Raw genomic sequence first — 22,946 nt, 5'->3', positions numbered from 1 at the left:
GCTTTTATGTATAAGTCAAAACAAGGGAGGAAGGCAAATTAAGCAATTAGTTTGTTTTAGTAGCTTACAATAGGGGGGACGGTAGTTTAAAGAGTTTGTTTACCTTTTGGATTGTTTTACCTTTAGGAATATACTTTTCATGGAAATATCCCTGTTGTCTCGTTAAGTTATTTGATATGTTTTATGTCAAATATAACTCAAAATTAAAATAAGTTTTATTTGCACTCACAGTAGAGGAAAAATATATTTGACGAACAGTATCACTGGCACGTACATATTTCATACCAAGGTGGTTCGGGCGCTAATAACGCCAGAGGCAAACATATTTAACGAGATGAAATCATATCGTCTTCCATCATCTCAGTGTAAATGAATCGGTCGCTCATAGGACAGATAACAGTTCCTGTCGCTAATAGGACTGTCGCTTCTGGGACTAATTCGAAAGAAGTAAAAGTATTCTTTCTTCCCTACAGAGAAAGGAAAGAAGTAGCTAGAAAAGAGAAATAATTGAAAAGAATGAAAAATATCTTCTTTCGCTTCTTTAACCCTTGTAGGATTGCCACTTTTTGAGGTAAATTTTAGAATTTGTCAAACAGCTAATGTTCCCTTAGGCCTACTATTTATCGTAGGATCATGGTTCATACCTAATTTTTTCAGAATAAAGCATCCTTTCCAACGGTAGCACTCGATTTTCCGTATTATAAACCAGAAACGGAAAAATCGGGAAAAATTTGGAGATTTTCGAAAAAATCGAAATTTTTGCGCTTTTCTGACCCGGGCCTGGATTGACATAAGGATCTGAATTTATATTTGGTCTAGGAATTAATTCGTGCGGGTGGACAAGAGATGGCGCAACGAACGGAGTGTTCCACAGTTCCGTGTATCCACACATGTGTTGCAAACCCCTGTCATCGCGTATCGTTCGTAGTATAGGGCAGTGGATTAAAGCGTCAACAACACCAGTTTGTAGTTAAGTGAACATGGCGCAATTTGTGCCTGATAAAGTGTTTTTGCGGGGTGTCCTGCTGCATTACTTTAACATGCAGAAAAGTGCGACTGAAAGTCATCGTATTTTGGTGGAAGTGTATGGTGACCATGCTCTAGCTGAGCGAACGTGTCAGAAGTGGTTTGCACGGTTTAGAAGTGGTGATTTCGGCTTGGCAGACCAAGAGCGAGCTGGACAGCCAAAAAAAATTCAAGACGAAGAATTGACAGCATTGCTCGAGCAGGATTCGTGTCAAACGCAGGAACAACTTGCAGCAGCATTAGGCGTTGATCAAACAACAGTCTCCAAACGCTTGAAAGCCATGGGAATGATTCAAAAGATGTCACATTGGGTTCCACATGAATTGAAAGACAGAGACGTTGAAAGACGAAAAACCATTTGCGAATTGCTGCTTCAACGACAGAGCAGAAAGGGGTTTCTGCATCGAATTATTACGGGTGATGAGAAGTGGATCCATTACGAGAACCCTAAACGAAAAAAGGCCTGGGTGAAACCAGGTGAACCAGGTCCATCACAACCAAAACGAGATATTCACTGTGCAAAGGTTATGCTGTGCATATGGTGGGATATGAAAGGTGTGGTGTACTATGAGCTGCTGCCACCGGGTGAAACTATGAATGGAGAACGTTATCGACGACAATTAATGCGTTTGCAGTAAGCTTTGGCCAGAACACGACCAGAATGGGAGAACAGACATGATAAACTTATTGTTCAACATGATAACGCTCGCCCACATGTCGCAAAACCGGTCAAAACCTATTTAGAAAATGTCGGATGGGAAGTTTTACCCCACCCGCCGTATTCACCAGACGTTGCTCCTTCGGACTACTACTTGTTCGATTGCATGAACAACGATTTGATTGGACAGCGGTTTACTTCTTCAGAAGATATCGAAACATGGGTCTCTGACTGGATCGCTTCCAAGGATGAGGACTTCTTTCGCCACGGAATCCGTACATTGCCTGACAGATGGGCGAAAGTGGTGGCTAGCGATGGACAATATTTTTCTTAAGGTATTTATGTATTTTGTGTTTGTACTACAGCTTCAATGTGTGCGTACCAACCGCACGAATTAATTCCTAGACCAAATAATAAATAAATTATGTACATAATACGAGTGCAAAATTTCAATCTTGTATCTAAGGTCGGAAGAAATTTTTGAAAGTCTGAAGGTGACCCGTATTTTTTTTTTAAATTACTACATCATTACTGTTCAGCCTAGAGTCATGCTTCAAACGTCATTTTCTTCAGTATAACGAGTTATTTCCAGCGGTACTACTCACATGTCCTATCGTACACCTGAATCGGAAAATTCTGAAAAAAAGAAACGGATTTTTCCCCCTGAGAACACATCCTCGGAACACTTGCGCCCCTCGGGTCCGTCCTGGGGTTCACATAGGGAACTCTGAAAAAATTGAGAAATACCCAAAGTTGCACACAATCGGTATGCAGAGTTTCCATCTGATGTCTTGAAAACCAAAGGCGTGATTTTTTTTTGTTTTGAAATTTGCCTTAAGAAAAAACTTACGTCCCTCTGGCCCCAGTTGGCGCCGGCAAGTTAACTATCTGGTTCCAAAACGCATCTGGGGTGTTCTTTGGTCCATCCTTGACTTGAACTATAAAAAACAGATTAAATACTTGTTATAGAACCTAAATAAGCGGCTAAAGAGGATACTACGCCATGGTAACAAAAGTTACCATAAATCCTAAAAGGGTTAAAGGTTATTTGTTCTTACAGTCTTTTATCTTTTCTTTGGAGTTCAGACGCATTCTATGTGTGAGAGCTGCTGAAAGAAAAACGCGAAATATTACTCGCAGTAATATACTGGGTTCATTTACTAGTGCGATTTGCTTTACGAATTTAACAAACGTAACGGATGCCAGGTTACATCTAACTTTTATGTTTCCGTCGTACTCCATTCTAAAAGGGAAGGGGGATCATGCTAGATTAGAAATGATTGGTTTGTTTTTTAACAGGTCTGTTGGTGGTGGTAATTTTTTCGCTTAGAAAAGAAAAACTCAATCTACACTATAAAAATTGTAGTGTTGAAGCGACACAAAATGACTACCATTTTAGCGGGTTGCTTGTGTGTTAATTCAGCACGAAGCACATCATCTTCCGAGCATATCAGAAATAACTCGTTATTACCTGAGAGAATTTGCATTGGTATTTATCGTTTAATATGGGCAAAGTTTTGCGAAATATATTTGGCACTTATGCCAAGTAACGAATAATATTCTATGTTTTCTGTAATAGGTCACAATAATAATGTTGTAAACCTGTGAATCGTCTGACAACAATTACATAGGCATCAGTCCTGCCATCTCCTGTTCATACATGGTATGATACAAGAGTAACAGATAAAGAAAATAGATGGAAGCACTGCTATATGTTTGTTGTCAGATGATTCACAGATTTACAATAATATTATTGTGACCGATTACAGAAAACATAGAATGTTATTAGTTACTTGCCATAAATACGAAATATATTTGTAAAGCTTTTCTTATACCAAATAATAAAAAACAATGCAAATATTCGCATCCAGTAAGAAGGTATTTCTGATATGCTCGAAAGGCGATGTGCTTGGTGTTGAATTGACACACTAGTAACACGCTAAAGTGGTAGTCATATTGTGTTGTTTCAACACCTTATGTTTTGCTGTGTAGGGCCTATGGAACCCGGAGCGGTGGTTCAATGCCTCGTTCACGAAAGCTCTCCACTGACTTCTGTCCTTAGCCAACTGGATCCTGTTTCTACTTTGTATTCCTATTTCTGCGAGATCCATTTTAATATTGTTCTCCGATCTGCGCCTAGGTCTTCCTAATTTTTGTTTTCCGATTGGAATTCCAGTTAAAACTTTGGAAGTGTTCGTATTATCTTTCATTCTGGATACATGACCCCCACACCTGAGCCTCTTAGACTTCATGACCTTAACAATGTTTGGTAAACGGTATAAATTATGCAGTTCTTCATTATGAACTTTCCGCCATTTCCCGTTCCCGTTCCTCTTGCGTCCGAATATTTGTCTCAGGATCTTGTCCTCAAATACACTCAGTTTACGCTCTTCCTTCAGAGTAAGCAATCATGTTTCACAACCATACAGCATAACAAAAATGATTATCGTTTCATATATTTTAAGCTTCAAATTCCTCGACAGGATTCGCGACGACAATAGATTTTCAACTGAATAGTCTAATAACAAGAATTCTGTGCTTTTAGTTGACATTTAATTTCTTCGTGAATATGTTTGGTTTTGGTCTGTTAATATTGATCCTAGATATTTCAAAATATGCACTCTATCGAAAGTATTATGTCATGTTTTAACGCATCCACAATTTGCACTATTATGATCCTGACGAACTTCCATGTATTTTCTCGCACGTAAAAAAGCAGTGGTTTGTTGAATTTTAATGTCCCTTTCAGCACCGAAGCTATACGAGACGTGGACCTACAGCTTAACATGAGATCCAAACCATATGAGTTTGGTGCAAATTTGGGTTATGCTAGTAGTTCATATTTTCACCACGCAGTAAAACTTCTCTTCTTTCAGAAAGGATTCTGGATTCGGAACGAAATACTTAGGCTGGAATAAAGGGGGAATTATGACTTAGTTCTCTCCCTCCGCCCACAACCACCGAGAATATGCAAATGTTATCTCTTAACGTAAGTCGATAAAATTACTATAGAGCATGTTCTTAGTTAAAAAATGGGGTCTGACTTAGCTATGCAATAGTACGAATTCCCAAATACGATACAACTACGCCCTATCTAATATCACTTGCATGGAGCAATAACACTTAACGACCTTGTATCAACTACCGGATTGAGTTCAAAATCCGCGTTCCGCTTTACCAAATTTAAGTTATCCAAAGCTTTTCTTCCCTTTAATGAAGTGGGTTCATTGTCATTGTCTCCAGTGTAAAACGATTTTTATGGCAGTTTTATTTGAAACTTTGTAAATCGAATTGTGTGTTTCATGTCTTTTTAATTATGCTTTTCTTTTAGTTCCAGATTGCAAAGCCAGATGGAGATCTCTACGCGACCGATTCGTGCGAGAAAAGAAAAATTTGATAGCGAAGGCTGGCAAAGGTGGAGTCACCAGTAGTAAGGAACAATGGGCTATGCTGGAACCTATGGCTTTCCTTTGGGATCTCATTACGCACAGAAAGTAAGTTCATGAATTTATTGCAAATGCTCTTCTGTCTAAGAAAAATCACACTTAGCAAAATGGCTTTGAAAGTGACTGATTTTCTTATAAGGTTGGAAAGAAGTATAACGCGGAGAGTTGAACATGGTCGAATGAATGGTTTGAATTGCAGATCACAAGGGCTTTTCGACGTGCGCTTGAAACTCACTCAGTACACGGAATTCAATATCGAGCTCTACTCTCAATACATCAGTTTGTAATTCCAGTACAACTAGCTCTTTTGTCTTGATTTCTTGATTTTCCTTCCACATCTGTTAAAAAAATAAACTATTTCTACCTTCAATGATAAGGACAAGAATGGTTTGTGACAAAGACAAGACCGGTTTTCATATCAAAACTGTGACCACTAACTAAACGGAACAGGTGTTCGCTACTGTTCAAGAATTGAGTTCTTGTATTTCAGAAAAATCAAGCAATTCATTCTGCCATTTTTTTGCTCATTTACTTTAGCACTGTCCATGTGACATTAAGCTCATGCGATCTAATCATGATTTTTGAATGTAGTATTCAAATAGAGGGTAATCTTTCTAAATTTAACTACCATCATCATGAAGTGTGCTTCCAACAAGAAATATTTAATTTAAATAATATAGTTATGACAGATTTTGCCGTCCCGTTCAAATGCACGTGTTGCACGTATGGTAGAGGTGGCCCTACTAATATCCAAATATTGTACTCAGTGCTCGAATAACTGGACGAATGAAGGAGAAATTTTGCTGAACAGAAACAAAATTTTGCTGGGGATATGTTTATATGAGCATGAACTACAGAACTAAATGACTGTGTGATTTTTTGTCCTCAAGTATAAGTTATACTTCTACAGAACTCCCGTAATTCACTTACCAACTGCATAAAAAGTAAAATTAACCCGATAAAAACATAATTATAATTATAATTATAATTATTATTATTCAATGCTGAAAATGTAGACAAATTTAACTAATCATTACACTTATGAATGGGCAAAAGTCCGCAATAGTCATCTGCCATGTAATGCTGCGGACACTAGTTTCTGATTGAAATTTACTTATAACTGCTAAATCAGTTGAACAGATTAATTGAAGGTTTAGCTCACGTTAGAACTGCATAAAGTATTTTTTTTATGATACGTAAATATGAGCTGAGAGTAATTCCAATTGTGAAGAGACTTCTAAAACGTTTAAGGTAAAAGAAAACTCTCCGGTTCCCAGTGGCTGCTCTAGAGTTCTGTCCGGGAAATCATATCGGCAATGACGGCGAAACATGATTTGCACCACCTCCCTTACGTCGCCAAATCATCCCTTTGCTTTTTGGCTTTCAGTTGTGTTTTGCTTTGAACGTATTTTTTAAATTCTGATACTAGGTACAAACATTGTAGGAAAAACTTGCTGTTTTAGAATCATATATTCGATATACAAAGTGTTTCAAAACAACAGCGACGATGTTTGGGAGGTGATTCCTGACACCAAAATAAGACAAAAAGTATAGACCAACCTGGTCCACAAATGCTTCCTTTCAGAGTCGGCTGCCAAAAACATGAAAAAATGAAATTTAAAGGTCCATGTCTTCAAAACTATGGGAAATACCGTAGTCGGATCCACTTCACTTAGGAACTAGTATAGTAGAGAATATCCAATATATTGACTCTGGCCTCCTGATTGGCGGATCCATTTCGCCTTTCTTCTAGACGATTTCTGATTGGCTGATGCCCACGTGTACGTGGTGAAGACGTGGGAATACTGTGCGTGAATACTATGTGGGGATAATGGAAGGGGTGACAATGACATGTAAGATATAGGAGGACAATATGATTGTCACTGCTATTTATGAGTATGTGAGAAAAAAGGATTTTTTCACTAATTGGGTAGAATGTGTGATCCTGTCCCTTGGGAAAGTGAACGAACAGTGGGAATCCAAATATTTGAAAATATTTGCCACACAATTGATGGAACTGAGATCATTGCTGTGTTTGGATTACACACCGATTTTTTTTTGTGTGGACTCCTGAGGGTGAGGAAAAAGGTATTATTTTACTAATTGGGTAGAATATTTGGCTGAGATCCGTGGGAAAGTGAACGAACAGGGGGAATCTAATTTTTTGGATCACCCACGATTTTTGTGGATGTGTATTGCCTCTTCCGTAATAGTGTGGCGAGTGCATCTTAATGTTTTATGTAGTATAATAGATGACATGCTGGAAGTCTGGAAAGAGTTGCGTAAGGTTTTATTTATTGTTGACATTATGTCAGAGAGAAAAGTATTTGTGATTTTTTTCCTAATGTGAGAACATTTGGACATTGGGTATTTTAGAAATGTTAGCGTCTTGCAGAGAGCCTTTTAGTAAAAATTGTGGAGATTTTTTTTGAGAGAGCATCGTAGAGAAAGAAAGAAAGTGAAAAACAGTATAGTGAACATGCTGATTTTTTGTTAGTCAAATTTGAAAGGGTGAATATCCTTGGTTATTTGTGACGCATGAAAGTGGATATAATTGATACATTTACTTCCTTTTCCCCTTTTACGAAATAGTTACTTTTGTTTACTTAAAAAATGTCGAGATAATTTTTTGGCGCTTGAATACAAACTTTCAACGAATGTGCATGCGTCTTAAGTTTCCTACAAAAGTTAACATTATTTACCTGCATTCATATTCTTTTCGTGTAAAAATCTTTATGTAAAAATATTTGTCTTGGAAAATCGGAATCAGGCAGTACGAAATGAAGTATAACGCTTTCATAAAGTTTATTAAAATTATATTGTATAAGAATATGTTCCTTCTTACTATGAATATTATGTGATTCCATATATATGTTCATAGTTTGCTTGCACATATTGTCTTCTGATAAAATGCTAAAAGCTTCCAGGTCCAACACATGTTTACTTTTCAAGATACAACTATGTATATTGTTATTTCTCAAACTGAAATAACATGCATGGAAAAGTAAAATTTTGTTTGGTATCCACTTAATTAAAGCTGATTTAATACAATTAATGTAAATACGTGATTTCTGACACGAACAATTCGTACCTTTACTAATGTACAAACGCGTCTTGTAACAAGAAAATATTTTGAACAACTAACACAAAGTATTAAAACATTTTTGTTTTCTGTACATGTGTTGCACAATAGCGGGCAATCTTTTATTTCGTGTTCTAAAACAGTGTCGTACTCTAGCGCACAAAACACATACTTCAAGTTGTAATACTTTGGTAGTTAGTTACCTAGTTTTGCATTTCACGTTCCTTCTCTGCAAGAATGATTTTCACGTTAGCTTTTTGTTCTTGTTTATGTATAGATAATTTCTTAAAATGTAAAAGGTATAACGAAAAATTCAATAATGCACACATGTAAAACAAAACTAATGATCAAGTAATATATGCAAATGCAAAAGAAAATAATTATAAAACATGTGTTATTTTCCAACATTTTACTTCTTAATAGATTTTTCTATTTATTTATTTCAATGTTAAAAATTTTCAAAAAGATTAATCATTCAAAATGCATTACTTAATGTTATTGAACATTCCGTCAAAACATAATTATTGTGCATTGTTTGCATGCAATGTGTTTTATAGTGGACACTGTTTACCTTGCAAATCAATAACATTAGTTATACAAAAATAATTTTAATCCAAAGTGTTGTTTTCTGCACCTTTGCAATAAAAGGTTGTATCTTGTTTACAAAGTTTAATGTTAACCATTCAATATATTTCTGACAAGGTGACGGAAGTAAATTGTACTCTATTGGTGATTTTATTAAATAATACAAATTTACTGTGTCATCACATGCAGTTAAACAAAATTCGAGAATAACAAATTCATGATTTGAAATCTTGAAATTTTATCATGTGTTAATGAATACATTATTGACATACATGATTTTATGTTTACGTTCCAAAAAACGAACTAACAAATTCCGTGTTATTTAAACATTCACGCACATTTCGCATAAAGTTTATAGTTGAGAGTTCACTATGTTAGTCTTCAAACACTTCAAGCAGATCAATAAGTGTCACTTCTTTAAACAAGTGTAATGACTCAGCGTTACAACAAATATTGTTTAAACGTAAGTATACAGTTATACTTTCTAAAACACAAACTTCACTAATATGTTGTTCAGTACATCATAATATATTCACCATCTTCAAGTCCACTAATATGCGAAAATATATTTTTTTTAAACCCAACAACACAAGATTAAACATATACAGTTTGTTTCACTGTGTTTTTCTTCATGTCTTTAAAACTATTTACACAATCACATTCACTTTCGTAATGTCTTTGAAAAGTATTTACACGGTCACATCTCAGTTTCTTCATGTCTTTAAAAAGTATTCCATAAACTATTTATAGGAACGCAATCACATGTGAGTTTCTAATATATTCACTTCAGCTTACTTCACTAATGGAAAAGTATTTTCACATAGACACTTACTTTGAATGCGATTTCTTTCTGTCTTTATTTTTAAAAATCTGAATCACTTCATTGAGAAAATTAATGTCCCTTTCTTGAATGAGATCATAGTAGGTTTCATAAAATATTTCTTGAGTATATATTGCAATGATATGTGATTTAACATAAGTATAAAAAAATCATCAATTTCTGCATCTATTAAGAGTCCTTACCGCTCTTTCCTCCAATTCTTCTGGTGACATGAAAATGCAGTCGTCTCCCATCTGGTTCTGAACAGCTTCAGAACATCCAGGGCAGATTAAAATATTGTCTGTTTCCCAGTTTTTAATGGATTTCAAAATGCATTTGGGGTCCACTTTAAAATTGCTACAGGTGCAATCCAAACTCCAAAACGTTGTTCTTGAATTTGACAATAACGAAGGAGATGACGCTGGCGAAGATGGAGCCGTGGGTGAGGTGTTTGACGACCTTCCTCGAAATTCTTTTCTTCATCTGAAGACGAAGATGGAATATCATCATCCGAAGATGATAATAAGTATACTACATCACCGCAGTCCGGGGAATCCGGCCTGTCATTTCACTTTTTCCCCAGTAAATCCATATTCTCCGTCTTCAACTTCTGTTTCACCGGAAATAGTGAACAGTGTAGTGCCTTCGTCCTCCTCAAAAACTAACTTTTGTACAGGAGCCATAGCAGAAAATACATGCATTTTCCTAAACCCAGTTTTTAACCGTTTACGTCAAAAAAAATGGCGTCCTAACAACAACATGTTCATACAAGCCTCCTATCCCTTTCAAGGACAACATTCTTTTTCCCACGCCACCCACTTTCTTCCAACATATTCAAAAACAAAGCATCCCCTATACAAGCAAGCAATTCTTGAAAAAACAATTAAAAAATCCCAGAATTCTTCTCATGTTGTCATTGAAGGTCATGAATTCGACACTGATATTGGTCATTTTGATTATATATAAACACACACACACACACACACACACACATATATATATATATATATATATATATATATATATATATATATATATATATATATATATATATCCCACAATTTTTGCAGGGCTGAATTTGGATTCAAATGGTATGAGAAGTGTTACTGTTCATCTCAGCAACCTCAAAAACTATAGATTCGACACTAGTATTGGTCATTTTCGATCATTTGTAAATGTCTTTCCCCTCCTTTAAGATACATCGTCAACGTGATATGACAAAAATTATCTCATGTTCGAACTTAATCTAGGTTGAAAATTTGATCGAGATCGGTCCAGTGGTTCAAGAGTTATTAAGTATTATTTATTTTTATATATCTCCTCCTCCTACCTCCTTCTCTAATTTTTATCGTCAAACTGAATAGATAAATACCATTCCAGGCCCGAACCTCATGTATGTTGAAAATTTGATTTAGATCGGTCGGGTGGTTCAAGAGTGAAATCACATAAACAGTTACTTTAATTTTAATGTTTTAGATATCTCCGCCTTCACCTCCCCCACTCCCACGTTGGACCGTCAAAATTAAATGATAAAAATTATCCCAAGCCCGAATGTCATCTATGTTGAAAATTTTATCGAGATCGTTGGGTGGTTCAACAGTTATTAAGTTTTATTTTTGTTATATGTCTGTCCCCTCCCCTAAGTTCTACCATCAAAGTGATATGATAAAAACCACCCCAGGTCCAAACTTTATCCATATTGAAAATTTGATGAAGATCGGTCGTGTGGTTAAAGCGTGATGAAGTCACAAAGACTTTTTACATATATATCTCCTCCCACCCTCCCCTAGGTTGCACCGTAAAAGTGAAATAACGAACACACCTCATGCCCAAATCTTATCTATGTTGAAAGCTTTATCCAGATAAGTGTGGTGGCTCAAGAGTTTTTAAGTTCCATCTATTTTTATACATTTCTCTCCCCTCCTCCTCCCCTAAGTTCTACAGTTAAAGTGATATGACAAAAAACATCTCGTATCTGAACCTCATCTATGTTGGAAATTAGGTTAAGATCGGTCGGGTGGTTTAAACGTGATGGTCATAAAGACAGTCACTTTTATTTTTACTTTTTTTGACATATACCTCTCCCCTCCCCCTCCTCTTTGTTGCACTGTAAAAGTTAAATGAACAAAGCATTCCAGGCCCAAACCTTATTTATTTTGAAAGTTTGATCGAGATCGGTCGAGTGGTTCAAGAGTTAAGTTCTATTCATTTTCATATATTTCCCTTCCTCCCCTCCCCCAATCCATAAGATCTACTGTCAAAATGAAATGATTAAAGAACTTCCCAGGTTTGAACATCATATATGTTGGAAATTTGATTGAGATCGATCGGCTGGTTAAGAAGTAATTAATTCACGAACATGGTCACTTTTATTTTTATATTTATTGATTGTTGTATATCTCCCCCTACACCCCCTCTCCTACATTGCTCCGTCAAAGTGAAATAACAGAAGTCACCTCAGTTCTGAACGTCATCTACATTGAAAATTTGATGAAGATCGGTCGGGTGGTTCAAGAGTTATTAAGTTTTATTTATTTTTTTCTATGTCCTCCTCCCCCTCTGGTAAGTTGTACCGTCAAAGTAAATTGCTAAAACCACTCTCAGGCCAGAGCCACATCTACGTTGAAAATTTGATCGAGATCGATCGGGCGGTTCAAGAGATTAAGTGTCACAAACATAGTCACTTTCAATTTTATAATATAGATGGATTTATTTATTTACTTCTAAAATAGAGGCACTGTAATATTTTAATGATGTATTTAAAGAAAAAATGCATTTAACTTCGATCGTTTCTAAAGCAAATGAGAAATGTATTTTACCATTCGCATTCAGCACCAAGACGTAGAGCGTTTGTTTGACGTAGACTCTGAATCGCAGGTATTCTTATCGAGAATCGAACTCTGGTATCTCATGCTGTAGACGCATTTGCAAACCATAGGCAGGAGAAAGCTTCAAATATTCATGAAGTTCCACAGGTCTACCGGAGACATAGGTGACAAAACCAGCACATGCTCAACGTATGCATAGTTTCGAAATACTGTATTACTACTTATTTCAATAGATGTTACTGTTTCCTACATTCCATAAGAATTCGACATGTCTTACTGCATTTAAAAGAAGAAAAAACACATCGGAACAACTTTTTCTTAATTCCAAAGGGTGGCTTGTGGGATCGTCCCTGACATCTTTGATTTACTGTTTCCGAAGATACTTAGGGAACTTCCAGCTAAAAGCAACCATAACATAGCCACACACATACAAACACCCAAATAAAAGTTGTGTGTACCAGAGTCCAGAGTATGTATTCCATGTATTTTATTTCGCCGAATCCAAATTCCGAAACTCCAGGACGATCGACCGTGTCATTTTTTTATGGGCGAAAAACGTGTGTCCTCCTCATGCGGAATCACTAAAGCTTTTCGCCCATAAAATAAAATTGACACGGTCAATCATCCTTGGGTTTCAAAATTTGGATTCGGCGTAAGAAAATACGATAAGTACATCGAATCCATGCCCTAGAGTACACTCTACGTAACTTTTATGGTGTGTGTGTGTGTGTGTGTGTGTGTGTATTTGAAACCCAAGGACGTTTGACCGTGTCAATTTTATTTTATTCTACGTAACAAAATGCATTGAATCCATACCCTAGAGTACACTGCACATAACTTTTGAGTGTATGACTGTCTTATGTGCATTTTCCTTTCGAAAATCGCCAAAGTTTTTCGCCCATAAAAAAATGACACGGTCGATCGTCGTGGAGTTTCGGAATTTGGATTCGGCGAAATAAAATACGTAGAATACATACTCTGGAGTCTGGTACACACAACTTTTATTTGGGTGTTTGTATGTGTGTGTGCCTGGCTGTGTAATCAATGCGGTCACTTTTTTTGGAGTATGGTGTACATAGAGTGGAAGATTTTTAATATGGACTCAAGTTCCTAAGAATATATTATATCTCAACTTTTATTTGGTATGGAAAGTGAAAGTAGTAAATATATGGGCAGTCAGATTCTTTGTCATATTTTCGGAGACAATACACTGAACTCACTGATTGGTATCAACTTGGCTTGCTGTTATAAGATGATCCACTCTGAAAGGATGTGAAATATTATGTTGTACAGACTTTCGATTTCCGAATTATGGGTTGCCAAGTTTTGAATCATACAGGATGTTTTTTTAAAAAAAAAAAACTCATGGATTTCATTTAGGTCTAGAATTTCTAACTGAAATCCTATTTTCATGCAGTTTGTGTCAAATGATAGAATTTAGGATGGAAAATTTATGGGACTATGTTTACTTGTTTAAATTCGTCCCGAATATTATCAGCCACCCCTCACAGTGGTCGAAAACTGGAAAAAAGCGGTCAAAAGTCAATTTTGTTAACTTCGCCACCTGTGAAATCGGTATTGATATTTGATTATAAGTATCTCTCCTGCTTCCAAACCCGGAGTTTCGGTATATAGGAATATTTTCGCTATCCATAAAATGCATGTAAACATGAACAAATAAAAGAGCCGAAAAGTCAGTATAGAATGAACCAATCAATATGATATGTTTTAACCATTTATATCGTTTATAAGATCGATGAAAGCGGTTGAATAGTACATTGGACTCAAATACTGTGTGCTTAGTGAAGAGTTTTATTTGTTATCCATTGTCATATCATTTATATGATAGCTCTATTAGTGTTACCAAAGAGTTACATAAATGCTGATATTAGTAGCTCTGTAGTCTAAGCTTATCCTTGCTTATATGCAAAATAAGGTTTATTGAGTTGACCATGAGTAGTACAAAGGTTGAGCATTGGAAGTAGCTGCAGCCAAGTGCAGCTGAAGGGCTCAGCCCCATTAACTGGAAATGCGTAATGAATAATGTTGTTGTGATCACAATCGAGAGCCACTATCTGAGCCTTACAAAGGAAAAGTATATAGGGACTTTTGCAGAGTCGTTCTGACGCATGATTTGTGCCATACTAAAGAGTTCGACTAACATATGTTTCCTGTAGTAGTCAGGCCTTTAGTATGACGAAAATCATACGCCAAAACGACTCTGCATAAGGCCTATATTGTCTTGTACGTGATTTGGATTGCCCTCCGTCCCTGAATCAAAGTTGTAGTGAAAACCTCATACATATTGCAGCGATAAATTATCAGTCATGTGGAGCTGCTGTATATTACACGTCAGTGCAGTAGTATATTAGAAGATTCTATATTGAATCTTTTAATCTTACCGAAACAACATAATCCTGAACTAAATTACATTCCAGTAACTAATAGTGTTTCTTCGAAGATCATGCGAGTGCAAAACCGCGAACTTTAATTTTGTATCCTAAAGCCAAATACTCATTTGTTTTACACCGTGTTTTTATTAGCTGCACATGCAATTAGAGGGAGAGCACATTGAACCTGTAACCGCTTCTTGGATGTATATTAACGCCTGTCATAACTTCGTACTGGCTAGCGATGTCCAATTCACATAAAGCGTCAATCAACGTGTTATATTTTCAGTTTATAAACCGTATGTATGATTCACGATAGTGGATTTCAAGATAGCTGTATCATTGTTCTTTGTCCTCCTCTATTCTCCTCACCTTTATTACTCCTCTACATTGTTCCTTTGGTTATATTTTGCAGTATTTAATGTTTATACGAGGGGTTTCCATACTTTTGGACCAACCTGTATATATAACTGAACGTATTGCAGCAGGGATTCTTCGAATCACTTTCGCAATAATTGTAATCCACTTAGAAAGGGCAATTAGGTAGAGAACGATAGAGAGACGTCCGCCAGCTTTCAATATTTCGGAATAAACTATTTTTGTCCACTTTTTACAAGTTTTCGAACACTGTGCGCCTCAAGAAAAACCGCAAATATTCCCCAGTGTACCTTACAATTGGAACGAGGTACGGTGCGGTGCGGAGGTTTTGTTTTCTTCGTTAGATAGCAACCTCGTCAAGGTCAACAAAAACAGAAAAATTGGCCGTTATATTGAGAATTGTTGTGGTATACAGTTGTGTGCTATTGTATAATTGTAATCAGGACAGTTAGAATGGTGTACTCTTTGGAGAAAAGTGTATTTGTCGTTAAAAGATTTTGAAGAACGGAATCAGTTGTTGCTACGCAAAGGGGATTTAGAAGCAAATTTGCCTCACATTCTGCTCCCCAAAACAGGGTCACAATATTGTCGCTAATGAATAAATTGGAAGAAACAGGATCGTTCCTGAGTGAGACAGGAAAGCATGGGAGTCCGCAGGCGGGTGTTGTGGGAGATGTCAGTTAAAGATTTCCTTGGTCTCCCAAGAAATACTTTTTATGTTTATGGTGTTACCACTAATACTTAATTTGTTTTCTGCAATTTCGCTTCAAAAAATCAAAAACATCATTCCAGTTGTAAGGTGCACTGGCGAATATTTGTTGTTTTTCTTGAGGCGTGACCGATATTACCCTGGATGAATTTAAACCAGTAAACATAGTTCCATAAATCTCCGATCCTTCCTTGATCATTTTCCACAAACCGCAATAATATCGGACTTCAGTTAGAAAAATCCAAATGAAATCCGTGAGTTTTTTTAATCACTTTGTATATTCGAAAATAAACAATGCATACACCAAAGTCATCTGATCGGGATCAAACTTGGCATAGTGGTTGACCTTTATCTGTTTATTGCCGTGTGAAATATTACACTGTGTAAGCTTTGTGTTCCCAAAGTTGTGCACAATCGAATTTTGAAATCATTGGAAATAGCAAAGTAAAAATAAGCACCGTTTAAACAGCAATTAAAGGTCAATCTTGAACAGAAAAAATAGAAGTCTAATGAAGGACTATTTTGTACAATTAAGTGGATTTTACTTGTAATAAAAATATAATTTATTGACAATAATATTTACTAAAGATGTTTCAATTTTGAATGTGATTATGCAAGGAAAATGTAAATTTAGAACTGACTGTTGTATATTTGACTGTTTAAATTATATTTATTTGAAGTTCGACAAAAATATAGCAGAGTGCGAACAAAGGTCGGAAAATAGCTAAGAGATGAATTTACATATACAAGACAGAGATACTACAAACAGTATACTGCCAACCAATCGTATCATAGCTGGTTTGTCCTCGGCCGCTTTGACAAAAATAATACATTGGAATTGTCTAAAGTTGTTCGTCCTCGAAGAAGGTACATTTCGAAGGGAAGTAGGTATCAAGCGAAACACTAACCAACATTTTCAAATGAATGTCATCTTTGCTCACAACTAATAATCTTTCCTTTAACTACAGTGATCTCATTTGAATGAACGTTTTTTCCTTCCAACTTCGAACAGATTTTTAAACTTAAGGCATTAGTGACCTATTGAGGTACTTATTCAACTTATATGTATAAAACAAATATGTGTTGACATATTTGCTTTCTTTCTTGTCCGGTAAATTGAATTCTCGTAATAATATTGTCATCCTTATTAGTGCGGCCTATAAATGAAAATAATCCCAAAATATATAGATGTCTCTGTTTGTTTTGAAAGCCTCTTGGATTACTATGCATTATGTTTTAAAGTGTTGTCTTCATTAGTATTCATTAGATGTATATATAGTAAATTTTATGTACTTAAACATTCTTATATTTTCGGTTTTATCCAGAGACATTCGTCCTAAAAAGAAGCCACACACTCAGCAGCCAGAATGGGTAGAAGTGGCAGGTGAACCCTACTATGATTATGAAGGTGGAACCCCCGATGGTGCAGTATCACCTCCTGGGCCAGGGGATAGTATGTATGGCACAGACATTCCGTGTGTTGTGTTAGAAGATGGTGAGGCACAAGATTATGAAGAACAGCCAGCGCCGAAGAAAAGACGGTACCCATCTCCTGAACAGGAAAAGAACCGCAAAGATGACCCGCATTTTGTGATTGAACAGCCAAACAGACAAAACGACCAAGCGTTTGGAATTGAACAATCAGGTGACCGAGTTCGAACTCAAGACAATTCGCGAACAGTGTACGACGAAGACGAACTGTTTTGTCTGAGTGTTGCAGCTTCACTTAAAAGATTTTCAACTCAGAAGAAAGCTTTAGCTAAGTTAAAAATTCAGCAAGCGTTATATGAGATAGAGTTCACCCAAAGCAACAGTGAACCAGCATCTAATTCTCGTCCTGTCGTAGTCGGCGAAGCTTATAGTTACAATGGACAAAAAACAATGCCTAGACTGTCACGTCACCCATCACCACCGATTCTACACGCTGCGTCATCCACAGGATCTCATTTAGATTTTGCAACAATTGAAGACGCTAGCAATTAGGAACTAGAAAGAGTGCGTACAGATGCATATATATATATATATATATATATATATATATATATATATGTGTGTGTGTGTGTGTGTAAAAATACATTTGTGTGGTTCTATTTTATAATGCTCAATGCAGTTATACGTGTGTTTTGTCAATTTAGAAAAAAAATATATTGTTTTAAGGAGGTTTCACCAAGATCCAAATGCGAAGTACAAAGCCAAAAAATTCCAAAACTCTTTATGTCGGATTTAATTGAACTTATTTACTAGTAGTATATGTGTAAGTAGTACGAGTATGAGTGTCACCGTTAGGAGAGCATAGACAAGAGTCGATACAATGCTAGTTGAGTATACTTATCATATACGGGATGTTAGAAAAATTTGTCAATATTTTGCGAATAGATTCCTCACATTAAAATAACAAAAAAAGTTAGTATAGACCTGTGGTCGGAAGAGCAGAGTTTCCTAGTTATAGGGTGCCGAAAACGTGAAAAAACTGAACTTTAAAGGTCCGTAATTCCACTACTATAGGACCGATCGTAGTCAGGTCAAGACATCACTTATGAACTAGCACGTGAACTATGCAAATATTCATGTTGCTGAAGCTCCGGTACTTGGATAATCATTCTTAGAGAGGCTGTTTGGGAGTACTTGATCATTCTCCACCTAACTCTAAAAATTAGTGTGCAAGTACTGGAGCATTATTGACTTTTATATTTGGATAGTTCAATACCAATTCCTCAGTAATGTCTTGATCCGACTACGATAGATCCCATAGCAGTGGAGCTATAAACTTTTAAAGTTCACTTGTTTCACGTTTGGCACCCTATAACTCCGAAACTATCCACTTTTAAGCACAGGTCCATGTGAACTATTTTCTTACTTTGATGTGTGAGATGTGTTCCCAAAATATTGGTACTTTTTCGTAACACCCTGTATAGTGCATATTTTAATAAACAATACTTTTTGAGTTGAGTTAATTTTGTGCTTATCGTCCCTTTCAGCAGCGATGCTATATGAGACGAGACCTACTGATTAACATGGAATCCGAACCATATGAGCTCCCGACGGGAATTGAACCCAGGTCTCCCGTACGGTAACTGTTTCGCCACGAAGGAGCTCTAAACAATACTTTTTAGTAGATTAAATGGTCCTAATTAAGGTTGACAATAGAAGGATAAGAACGACTTATTTTTATTGGCATAAAAAAGTTTTACTCGAGTTTCTAAAAAAAACTACACATGGGAATAAATCTCAGACATGTCACAGCCGAGTGAACCAACGAAGTTTAAACGAGCGTTCACTCAAACGCTTTCAACATTAAACTTTCAAGTTTAAACGTGGTTCCAGGACTTTTGTTGCACCATTGAAAGTCAATGTTAGTACATCTTGTTTAAGTAAATTTCGGTCAATTTGTAAAATCGACTCCGATTGGTTGTCGTCTTTTGTCTCTAGTGTTCGTTTAACAAAGTAGCAAATGAAGAAAGCATGCCGCGTGCCGGTGTTTTCGACTTTCGAAATTGTGTGCATAGAGTTGAATAGTCTAATTTCAGTGATCGTAATAGCGATGGCAAAGACAATGAAACCACAGCAGGAAATGTTTCCGAACACGAGAAATGTATTGTGACTTCATTAGTGGAAAAATACAAAGATATTATTGAATGGAAACAGACTGACTTCGATTAACGAAGTTTAAACCCCCAAATTCGGCCGTTCAAGCTAAAACCAAGTTTATCCACCACTTGACCGAGACTTAACCTTCAACGTTGTTGGTGCGACAGACATTTTCACCGGGCTTGGTTATGACCCTTGTTCAACAATTGGACTTCGTTGGTGCACACGGCCATTAGTTCAGTTTGTCACTTAGCGACTGGTACATTGTATTTGGTAATTTAGGACTATATCTCATGAACCATACCATGTGTTGGTATCTTGCAAGTATCATAATAAAGAGCTCGATAATAGTGTAGTTCAGCATCAGTGGAATCACAATATGTAGCATGTTTTATTGTTCAGGGTCGATTATTGAGTGTACAGACAAATTTGTTTTTCTTGCTTTTCTCGGAAACGATGCATTAGTTTCTTACACTCATCCATATATTTTCCCCCAGCCCAATGAGACTTGTCGTGACTGGTACGAGGTGAGATCAAATAATGCGGTGAACAATTTTATTAGAAAGAAAGTAATAAGCTGCTTACATGTAATTTGATTTCATCTTCTTCAAATCACTGTCCTTAGCTAACAATGCGCTTATCCCAATGTTTAATCCATGAGTAGAAACATTTCTAGAAGGCTTCTTTTGGAAGGGCTTTCAGCTGCTCTGCCGTGACATTTTCAATGTCAGGAATGCTGTCAAAACGTTTTCCTTTAGGCATGGTTTTAATTTTGGGGAAGAGGCTGAAGTTGCATGGTGCTGTATCCGGAGAATACTGTAGAGGCGGACAAACACCAATATTTTTATCCAGTGTGCGAATTAGATCATTTATATTGGGGGATAAAATTAGGGGAACAGGACGTAGAATCTAAAGGTGCAATAATTGAAAATGAGATAATAATGCCTACCCCTACGCCCACACAAACACACAAATATGACACCGTCCAACATGGATGGACACACTGCACCTAACCTTTCTGAACATGTTTAAATGTTGTACTCACTCTCGTGCTCGTAGCTCTCTGAGGTTTATTTACCTAATAATTCGGCCTATTCACTTCCCTAGCCGTTTTGGTCGACACAACCCAAAATTTGCGGTTTAATTTACGGTAATCGCATAGAAATTATAATGGCTTTTTGATTTTTTTGCGTTGCTTTGTCGTACGCAAAGTTTGTGGAGATATGGGTCGGAATGTCTCTCTAGAAATAGCTATTCACTGAATTCTTTAAACAAACAAAAAGAATTGCCACAGACATATCTCTCCGAATTGCCTGAACGAGATGATTGTGATATACGGGCACATTCCATATAGTAAGATTTGTGTACCGCAACGCTACGCAAGAAATGCAGATAGACATTATAATTACTACGCCAATTACCACAAGTTAAATGCAGATTTTGAGTTGTGTAGACGCAAAGCACTAGGGAATAAGGCCCATGTTCTCGCAAAGAATACACTAGAAAATGAAATATAACAAAAATTAAAACAAGATGATAATCGATACAAATGTAGAGGATGAATGACATGTCCGACCTTCGCCAAGGATGGGAAGCCATTTCGTTACTTCTTGGCCAGCCGCTAAGAGCATTTCTAAATTCATATGTCACTGTTATACATAATTAATACAGTCAAATGCACAAACGACGACGAACTGAAGGGTACGAGGATACAACTGTAGTCATAGTAATATAGTTTAACTAAATTGAACAGTGAAAATAGTGGTGAAATTAGAAATGACCAAAAGAGAATACTTTACATCGCTCATTTCCAAAATTAAACTTAAAAGAAAATACAAAAATCACAAAATCAGTGAAATTCGGCATTATACTAAGCACAGTTTGGTGGAAACCGAATATCCTCGGTGGCGATACTTCAATTGAGTTCTTTCGGAGGGGGGGGGGGCAAAGTAAGATTGAAGGAGAAAATCCTCCCGGTAATTCGCACCCTGTTTTTATCGACCAAAGTATCATGTGTTTGTCAGTCAAAAGTCGAAGAACGAATTTCACACCCACTCTTCTCATTTGCAAATCAGCGGTTAAAATGCTTTGCGCGGACCTTTACGAAATGCTTAGTTCTTGGATAAGCTCTCAAATGGTTATTTGCATATTTAAACAAATAATTTTTGACATTTTTTGAACATTTTTTTCTGTTTTTGAGCTTAAAGGACGTCCCGAACGTTGCTCGAGTTCTACCGACTCATCCCGCTTTTAAATCGCTCATACCACTTGTAAGCAGTCTTCAGAGTTACAGGATTATCGCCGTATACCAGTTTAATCAGTTTAATCATTTCATGAGTTTTTTTTTGGCACTTTGCAACTTGGAACAAAACTAACGTTAATGCGTTGTTGATGCGCGACAGACACGGTAAACACAATCTCACTCTTGCGTCTCTGGACGCTGACTGACAAGTCAGAACGTCTTCCAGCTTGACATTGCCTGTTTCAACAGATCAGGCTATCGGAAAAATTACACCAAATGGTTGTAGCGTCAGTAGTTGCTGCTAAAAGAAATGTCATTAACCGTATTTTTGATCATCGCTTGTATATCACTCATTTTGGACATGTGTTTCACAGTTAAACTCAAATGGTATTGTAGAATTATAATAACTTTTGTGTGTGGTTGGACTGATAAGCAGAATTGATTGTAATTTACTTTACCATTGTTATTCAAGTGATTGAAAAATAAATTTATTAAAAAAATAAATAAATAGAATAAAAGTCGTAAGATGTTTTAGTCTTTATTCTTTCTTGACTTTCCTTTTAATGCAAACCAGTTGGTCTACCTGAACCTTCAACCCGCTGTACACTAAAGGTTAAAATGCTGCTTAATTAAAAGATTTTTTTTTACATTCAAGTGTTTTTCCCCCTGGGCTTATATAGAAACTAACATTTGCCTAGATGGGGGCTCCGGCCCCATAAACCCGCATTTGCTCGGCCTACGACCTCACACCTCTTAAACCCACAATTCTACCGAATTTCATGTTTCTTTTCGTATCTTACCTAAGTAGGTATATTGGATTATCTGCTCAAAACGGGGGGAGATAAACACAATGGGAAAGGTTAGAATTCGAAAGAGAAGCTTTTTTGTAACTGTCACATAAATTGGAGCTTTCTAGGATTATTACAAAAGAAGATAGTGTCACTTGAAAGTGACATATAGGTTTTGGTGAATACTTTAACTGTAGGAAGCCAGAAAAGAGTATTTTGAACATGTCAAATAATTTAGTTTTATGTATTTAGAAACAGCACAAATGTAAATAAAGAACAGATGTTAAAAGACATTGAATGTTAGCTAAGAGATTGAAAAGAGCGAGAGAATTCTTTGAGGGCATGTAAAGAAAGGAACATAGATAGCAGTATTGTAATTTTGGGTGGTCTAAAAGGATTGTAGGGC

The 22,946-nt window shown here is 36.4% G+C and overlaps 1 protein-coding gene across 1 annotated transcript in view; it reads left to right on the top strand.

Annotated features, from left to right (window-relative positions):
- LOC145674599 (uncharacterized) overlaps window positions 1–22,277 on the top strand; it is a 36,471-nt gene extending 14,194 nt beyond the window's left edge. Inside the window, exons 2-3 of the mRNA XM_081744816.1 lie at window positions 5,016–5,178; window positions 17,248–22,277. Coding sequence (XP_081600942.1) covers window positions 5,016–5,178; window positions 17,248–17,905 — 821 coding nt within the window. The 3' untranslated portion in view covers window positions 17,906–22,277. The remainder of the gene's footprint in view (window positions 1–5,015; window positions 5,179–17,247) is intronic.
- The last annotated feature ends 669 nt before the right edge of the window (window positions 22,278–22,946 follow it).

The sequence above is a fragment of the Thermobia domestica genome, chromosome 17 (assembly GCF_964235325.1).
Source record: "Thermobia domestica chromosome 17, izTheDome1.hap1.1, whole genome shotgun sequence".
NCBI lineage: Eukaryota > Metazoa > Arthropoda > Insecta > Zygentoma > Lepismatidae > Thermobia > Thermobia domestica.
This window is presented reverse-complemented; position numbering and strand designations above follow the sequence as displayed.